This window comes from Sceloporus undulatus, unplaced genomic scaffold, assembly GCF_019175285.1.
Source record: "Sceloporus undulatus isolate JIND9_A2432 ecotype Alabama unplaced genomic scaffold, SceUnd_v1.1 scaffold_555, whole genome shotgun sequence".
Classification (NCBI taxonomy): Eukaryota; Metazoa; Chordata; class Lepidosauria; order Squamata; family Phrynosomatidae; genus Sceloporus; species Sceloporus undulatus.
In genome coordinates, this window is record NW_024803475.1 from 1 (window position 1) to 7,953 (window position 7,953).

Sequence of the window (7,953 nt, forward strand, 5' to 3'; positions counted from 1 at the left end):
GTACCACTGTAATAGTACAATGGCATGCAATGAGTCTCCATTTGGGGAAAATGGTGAAGTGTGATACAGATGATGATGATCATGATGATAATGATAGCAGCAGATGTAGTAATTACACAGGTCACACAACTGACCCTCACTGATCAGAAACCATAAAATGAACATATATGCAGCCCTGTTAATAATGATTCTTGGAAAATCACCTTAAAAGGTGAGTAAGGTAAAGGTAAAGGTATTCCCTTGACACAAATGTCTAGTCGTAACCAACTGTAGGGGCGGTGCTCATCTCCGCTACTAAGCTGAAGAGCTAGCATTGTCCAAGGACTACTCTGCTGGTCATGTGGCCAGCATAACTACACGGAACGCTGTTATTTTCCCACTGAATTGGTACCTATTTGTCTATTTGTAGTTGCATGCTTTTGAACTGCTAGGTTGGCAGAAGCTGGGACTAGTGACAGGAGCTCTCTCTGCCATGCAGCACTCGGGCCTTGAACTGCCAACCTTCTGATCTTCCGATCATCAGAATTGGCATCCTAACCACTAAGCCACCACATCCATGAAAGATAGGGACCAAGCTTGAAATGATGCTTTGAATCCCTTACCTGGAATGGCAGAAAAGACAACGCATGCTCAATTAGTAGACGCATCAGCCGTTTGGAGTAGAAGATGAACTCATCCCGGCTCGTCTCCTTGTCTCTAAATGGGAAGAAACATGGGAGAGTTGTGTGGAAGGGTCATGAGCTACATGAACATTCTTGAAGATATACCTGCTCTGAAATGTGGCTAACACAGAAGACGGTATTCTAGCTCCTGATGACGTTATGTAGAAGTTTTCCTCAGCACTGGGCCCCAAAAGCATAAAGCTTAATTTTAGCCAGGACTCAGAGAAAGCACACCCTGTGCCCATATGGGTTTACTAGCATTTGCCATCTGGAACATCTGAATTGTTGGGCTGTCCTTTAATGATGCACATATCAAATGTATGTCCCCCAACAATAAAGGGAAATATCACCACCCTTCTATGACTATAACATCAATTTCAGCCTCACATTTTAGCCCTAGCCTACAGTGCCAAGTACAATGGGAGACTAGACCACAACCCATATCTGTTGGAAAGGGAAGCCCTTTCTAGCCCAAGGGTCCAGAAGTGTGGCCCATTGGCTCTATGCGGTTTCCAGGATTTCATTTCCCCAAAAGCCAATCAGATTTTTTTAAAAATAATAATAATAATAATTTGTTTTATTTATATACCGCTATTCCAAAAAAGGTTTTCACCAACCAGCAGAAGATAAACAAGGACACCAGTCTGAGAATGGAGTTCCAGACTGTGGGAGCAGCCACCAATAAGGCCCTCTTCCATGTTTCCATAAGATATGCCAGTGAGGTTGATGGGAACAAAAGAAGGGCCTCCCTTGATGCTCAAAAGCCTGGACAGGCTCATTATAGGAGAACACAGTATTTCAAGACAGCTCAGACCCAAGTATGAGCAGTCCGGCCAGAGAGAGGAGAAGGAGAGGAGCTGCTTGGCAGCCATTTTGAGGCCGTGTGCTCGTTGCTGAAGGGGAGGAGCTTCTGTGAGTCACATCTGTGAGTCACAAGGGGGCGGAGCTAGCAGACTAGCTTTATATACCAACTTCCAGAGCCTTCCAGAGCAGTCTGGCCAGAGAGAGGAGAAGGAGAGGAGCTGCTTGGTTTTAGTTTTAGTTTTCTTTAACTCAACAACTCTACTCAAGTGGCATCAGGTTAGTATCAGATATTGAAATAGAACCTTGCCTTTAAGTATCAGATAGCAGCCAGGACATTCCTTTAAAGTAGTATTCCAAGTAGATTGACTGTTATAGTCATTACTAAAGACTTTGCAGTATGGACAACGAGGGATCTGCTGTAGTCACCTGCAACTCTTGTGGGATGTTTCTCTTCTTGCCTACAGAAGTCGAGAACTTCACATGCACCAAGTGCAAGTTGGTAGCACTCTTGGAGGAGAAAGTGCAGCAGCTGGAGTCAAGAGTAGCTACACTTCAGCATATTAGGGAACAAGAGGATTTCCTGGACACATTAGAACTAACCATCTTGGATGAGTACCATGCAGAGGAAGATGGTAGGGTGGAAGAGGTCACTTGCCATACACAGGAGGCAGACAGCTGGAGGAATGTCACAAAGAGAAGTAAGCCAAGAAGGAATTGTTCTGGGAGCTTGCAGCTAGAGAATCGATTCGAAGCTCTTTCCCTTATCAAGGAGGATGAAGAAGAGCAGCATGGACAGACTTCAGGGACAGAGCAGGGGAGCCTGAGAGTCCCACCCAAGGAAACAGTCGCTGCTAAGCCTCGGAGGAGGCGTGTGGTCGTAGTGGGGGACTCCTTGCTGAGGGGTACAGAAGCAGTGATATGTAGGCCTGACAAGATGTCTCGAGAGGTGTGTTGTCTTCCAGGTGCAAAGATCCGTGATGTGACAGAGAGGCTGACAAGACTGGTTAAGCCTACTGACAAATACCCCTTCCTTTTGGTCCACGTGGGAACTAATGATACTGCAAGACACAGCATTCAGAACATCAAAAGGGATTACGAGGCGCTTGGTAGGAAGCTGAAAGGAATGGATGTACAGGTTGTCATCTCGTCTCTTCTGCCAGTTGAAGGGCATGGTCCAGGAAGGGAGAGGAAAATAGCGGATGTGAACAACTGGCTTCGCAGATGGTGCCGCTGAGAAGGATTTGGATTCTTCGATCATGGGTTGCGGTTCCATGAGGAGGGACTTCTTGCAACAGATGGGTTGCATCTCACGCCAGTTGGAAGAAATGTTTTTGCCAACAGTCTCAAGAACTTGATCAGGAGGGCTTTAAACTGAGTTCCGAGGGGAAGGGAGACAATATTAAGGAAGGCGAAAGGGATGGCGAAAATAGCCAAACTGACATAGAGGAAACAAGAAAAAAAGTGCAAGGACCCAACAGTGGTAGGCAAAAAAACTTGCACAGGCAGCAAGTAAAAGGGAACCATGGTCTGCGATGTCTCTACACTAATGCACAGAGCATGGGAAATAAGCAAGATGAACTCGAACTCCTAGTACAACAAAGCAAATATGATATAATAGGCATCACTGAAACCTGGTGGGATGAGTCTCATGATTGGAATGTGGAAATAGAGGGGTATAAGCTTTTTAAGAAAAATAGGTCAAACAAGAAAGGAGGAGGAATAGCACTATATGTCAGAGATATTTACACCAGTGAAGAGATCCAGGACATCAATCATGGAAGCCAGGTGGAGAGCATCTGGGTAAAAATTAAAGGGGAGGGAAACAACAAGGATGTTACGGTGGGAGTCTACTACAGACCCCCAAGTCAGACTGAGGAATTGGATGATATCTTTCTAGAACAGATGACCACACAGTCAGAAAAGAGAGATGTAGTAGTGATGGGCGACTTCAACTATCCTGATATTTGTTGGAAGTCAAACTCAGCAAAATCCTCAAGGCCTAGCAAATTCCTCACTTGCCTGGAAGACAATTTCATGGTCCAAAAGGTGGAAGAGGCAACAAGGGGGTCAGCTATTTTAGATCTGATCCTAACCAACAAGGATGACTTGGTTAATGGGGTGCAAGTAGTGGGATCATTAGGTGGAAGTGACCATGTTCTCCTGGAGTTTGTAATACAGTGGAAAGGAGAAGCCAGGCATAGTCAGACGTTCATCCTAGACTTTAGGAGAGCGGATTTCAGTAAACTTAGAGAAGTATTGAGGGCAATTCCATGGTCAGAAATACTAAAAGATAAAGGAGTTCAGGACGGATGGGACTTTCTCAAAAGGGAGATACTGAAGGCACAATTTCAAACAGTTCCAGTGAGAAAGAAAAACGGGAGGTGTCTCAAGAAACCAGGATGGATGACTGAGGAACTTTCAACCGAGCTAAGTTTGAAACGGAACATGTATAAGAAATGGAAAAAGGGGGAAATCACGAAAAAGGAATTCAAAGAAATAGCAGGCATTTGTAGGGTAAAGTCAGAAAAGCTAAAGCGCAGAATGAACTCAGGCTTGCTAGAGAGGTTAAGAACAATAAAAAGGGCTTTTTTGGATATGTCCGCAGCAAAAGGAAGAAGAAGGAAACGGTAGGGCCACTGCGTGGAGAAGATGGCAAAATGCTAACAGAAGACAGAGAAAAGGCAGAATTACTCAACACCTTCTTTGCCTCAGTCTTCTCAGAAAAGGAAAAGGGAACTCAATCTGAGGATAATGGAGCAGAGGACAGAATAGAGGAATTTCAGCTCAGAATAAGTAAAGAGATAGTAGAGGAATACCTTATTAATCTAAATGAATTTAAGTCTCCGGGACCAGATGAACTTCATCCAAGGGTATTAAAAGAACTGGCAAATGTAATATCGGAGCCATTGGCAATAATCTTTGAAAACTCCTGGAAAACAGGAGAGATCCCAGCAGACTGGAGGAGGGCAAACGTTGTCCGCATCTTCAAAAAGGGGAAAAAAAGAGGATCCCAACAATTATCGTCCAGTTAGTCTGACATCAGTACTAGGAAAGATTCTGGAGCAGATCATTAAACAGAGAGTCTGTGAACATCTAGAAGGCAATGCCATAATCACAAAAAGTCAACATGGGTTTCAGAGAAACAAGTCATGCCAGACAAACCTGATCTCTTTCTTTGATAAAATTACCAGCTTGGTAGATGAAGGGAATGCTGTGGATATAGTATATCTTGATTTCAGTAAGGCCTTTGACAAAGTTCCCCATGACATTCTTGCAAACAAGCTTGTAAAATGTGGGCTAGACAAAGGAACTGTTAAATGGATCTGTAATTGGTTGACCGGCCGAACCCAAAGGGTGCTCAACAATGGCTCCTTTTCATCCTGGAGAAAAGTGACCAGTGGGGTCCCACAGGGCTCTGTCCTGGGCCCAGTGCTATTCAACATCTTTATCAATGACCTGGATGACAGAATTGGGAGCATACTTATCAAATTTGCAGATGATACCAAATTAGGGGGAATAGCTAATACCCCAGAGGACAGGATCAAGATTCAAAATGACCTGAATAGACTAGAAAGCTGGGCCAAAGCTTACAAAATGAAATTCAACACGGAGAAATGTAAGGTACTGCACTTAGGGCGGAAAAATAAAATGCACAGATATAAGATGGGGGACACCTGGCTGAATGAAACTACATGTGAAAGGGATCTAGGAGTCCAAGTAGACCACAAGTTGAACATGAGTGAACAGTGTGATGCGGCAGCTAAAAAGGCCAATGCTATTTTAGGCTGCATCAATAGAAGTATCGTATCTAGATCCAGCGAAGTAATAGTGCCACTGTATTCTGCTTTGGTCAGGCCCCACCTAGAATATTGTGTCCAGTTCTGGGCGCCACAATTCAGAAAGGACATTGAGAAACTGGAGCGTGTCCAAAGGAGGGCGACAAAAATGGTGAAAGGTCTGGAAACCATGCCCTATGAGGAACGACTTAGGGAGCTGGGGATGTTTAGCCTGGAGAAAAGAAGGTTAAGAGGTGATATGATCGCCCTGTTTAAATATTTGAAGGGATGTCATATTGAAGAGGGAGCAAGCTTGTTTTCTGCTGCTCCAGAGAACAGGACCCGGAACAATGGATGCAAGCTGCAGGAAAAGAGATTCCACCTGAACATTAGGAGGAACTTCCTGACAGTAAGGGCTGTTCGACAGTGGAATGCACTCCCTCGGAAGGTGATAGAGTCTCCTTCCTTGGAGGTCTTTAAACAGAGGCTGGATGGCCATCTGTCAGGGATTCTTTGATTTGGATTTCCTGCATGGCAGGGGGTTGGACTGGATGGCCCTAGTGGTCTCTTCCAACTCTATGATTCTATGATTCTATGATCCATTGCACCAAGGGGTAAGACTCTAGTCTAGATCTCCTCAAAATATACTAGATTTCTACATGCATATGGACCCCCTCCTCAACTCTTGTTTGCAATCTAAATCAAAGCCTCATAGAGGAAGGCTGGAAATGAGAAAAAGGAAAACTCTGCCAAATTTGAGAGCCAGCAAACTCACCGGATGATTGTGTGCATTCCTTTGACCTGTGGTGTGTTCTTCAGCACACTGAGGGTCTTGGGGAGAGGATGGCATTGGTGAGCGGAGGCCAGTGCTGCCCTGGAGGGCCAAAAAGAAATTAAAGTGACGTTAAATGCACAGTGGGGAACTGCCCTTTATAGATGTAGCCAGAGTAAATAAAGCCACCCTACGTCCCCACTGTTTTTCTCATCTGAACAAACCACACAGAATTTTGCTATGGCACAACAATCTCTAGATACAGCCAATGGAGAACAGTTTTTCACATCCACCTCCTAGCCATGGGGAAGCATATTCATAATACTAACAGGCTCCAGTGTTTATGCATATTGCAACTTGAGACAAGCAGTTGTATGAGGTTGGATCTATACACCATGAAAGACTCTGTTCCTTGCCAACCATGACAACTGAAGGCTGCTTTCTGTAAAGAACAGCAGCTGTTGAAAGTGGTGAATTCTGAATAGAGAAAACATCCAGGGAAAATAAAGTGGCTGCTTAATCCTTGCCCCACCAGCCATTTTCTCACTTCACATCATCACTCCTACAAAAATACACAGCTTTTTCATTCATCCCAAAGGATCCCAGAGGCATTCATGTTTGCTTTTTTGTTCGCTTACTCTTGTATATGCACACACTGGGAGTCCCATGGGTTGTGTGGGTAGGCAGCAGCTTGGGGCTTGAGTTTGGAACTGTCAGTGAAAAAAAACCAGCTGGTGGAAAGAGTTTTCAGCATACCTCTTGCTTCTCTAGCTGGAATTTTGTTAGCTGAAAGGTTCCTTTTAGAACAAAATAGACATCATTATGTAATGTGGCATTTGCCATTAAATCATTGGTCTTCCTCACATTTAGGACCTTGGCTCTGTTTAGGATCAGGAAAGAATTTCTTTACAGGGCACTTGGACTACTGGCTAAAGTGGCAGGGGTTCTTCTCATTTCTTGCTTTTGCTATAATGCTTTAAGAGAGGACATGTGACTCTCATTTATGGCAAGACTCATAAGTACTGTATTATAATTGGATTTTATCATGTACAAGACAAAATGTCCCACTTATAGGTGGCCCTAAGGCAAACCTATCAAAGGGTTTTCTTAACAAGTTTCTTCAGAGAGGGTTTGCCATTGCTGAGGCTGAGAGTATATGACTTGCCCAAGGTCATCATCCAGTAGGCTTCTACATAGTAGAGCAGGATTCAAAGCCTGGTCTCCAGAGTTGTAATCCAGTGCTTAAACCACTACACCACAATACTCTTTCTTCACACCTACAACAGAGTAGGGTAGTCAAAGTGACCCAGGGAATGCGAACACAGCAAATAAATGTTCTGATCTGTTCACACCTAAGACACTTTTATTTGCTGTGTTTGCATTCCCTGGGTCACTTTGACTACCCCTTATCTTTGGATATCTATGTAAACTGTATTTCTAAATGTTTAACTGAAGTTTAACATTACTACAACATAAGGAATTTTGAGACTCCTTACCTCATAAGCTTGTTGTGAGAATAAAGGGAGGAGGAAGAGAGGGGCTACCATGTACATAAGGGTTTGGAATCAGGCCAGATGTAGTTGCACTGGAGTTTCTAGCATTCTTCGCCATTTGATATATGAGGGTTGACATCTGGGAGTTGCCACTACTCTAAGCTGGCTAAGTCTGCTGGGAAGGAGTTGCACTCCAACCACATCTAGAGGGTTGCACAATTTCCTGGTGTACACTGACCCTAAACTCCTTGGAGGGAAGGTGGAACTAAAGAGGGACAAACTGTAGAGCAGGGGTAGGCAACCTTTTTGAGCCGGGGGCCGGGTTGCTGTCCCTCAGGCGACTGGGGGGCGAAGCTGGGGGGTGGAGCTTCGACCCTCTGGGGCGGGGCCACGTGCCAAGGGTGGAGCTTCCACCCTCTGGGGCGGGGCCACATGCCGGGGGTGGA

The 7,953-nt window shown here is 44.7% G+C and overlaps 1 protein-coding gene across 1 annotated transcript; it reads right to left on the reverse strand.

Moving 5' to 3' along the window:
- Positions 1-491: 491 nt before the first annotated feature.
- Positions 492-7,810, reverse strand: LOC121917754 (uridine-cytidine kinase-like 1). The gene is made up of 3 exons (XM_042443875.1): positions 6,653-7,810; positions 6,018-6,116; positions 492-696 (listed from the first exon to the last, which is right to left on the reverse strand). The coding sequence occupies exons 1-3, from the start codon at positions 6,766-6,768 to the stop codon at positions 534-536; spliced, it is 378 nt and encodes a 125-aa protein (XP_042299809.1). The 5' UTR covers positions 6,769-7,810; the 3' UTR covers positions 492-533.
- Between the last annotated feature and the right edge of the window lie 143 nt (positions 7,811-7,953).

Bases quoted from the DNA above. Each gene is read 5' to 3' on its own strand.
- LOC121917754 (XM_042443875.1), bottom strand. From the start codon at position 6,768: ATGCTGAAAACTCTTTCCACCAGCTGGTTTTTTTTCACTGACAGTTCC. The intron at 6,117-6,652 runs GTAAGCGAACAA...TTGGCCCTCCAG, and splicing joins CAGTGTGTGCATATACAAGA to GGCAGCACTGGCCTCCGCTC. The intron at 697-6,017 runs GTGAGTTTGCTG...CTTCCCATTTAG, and splicing joins GGAATGCACACAATCATCCG to AGACAAGGAGACGAGCCGGG.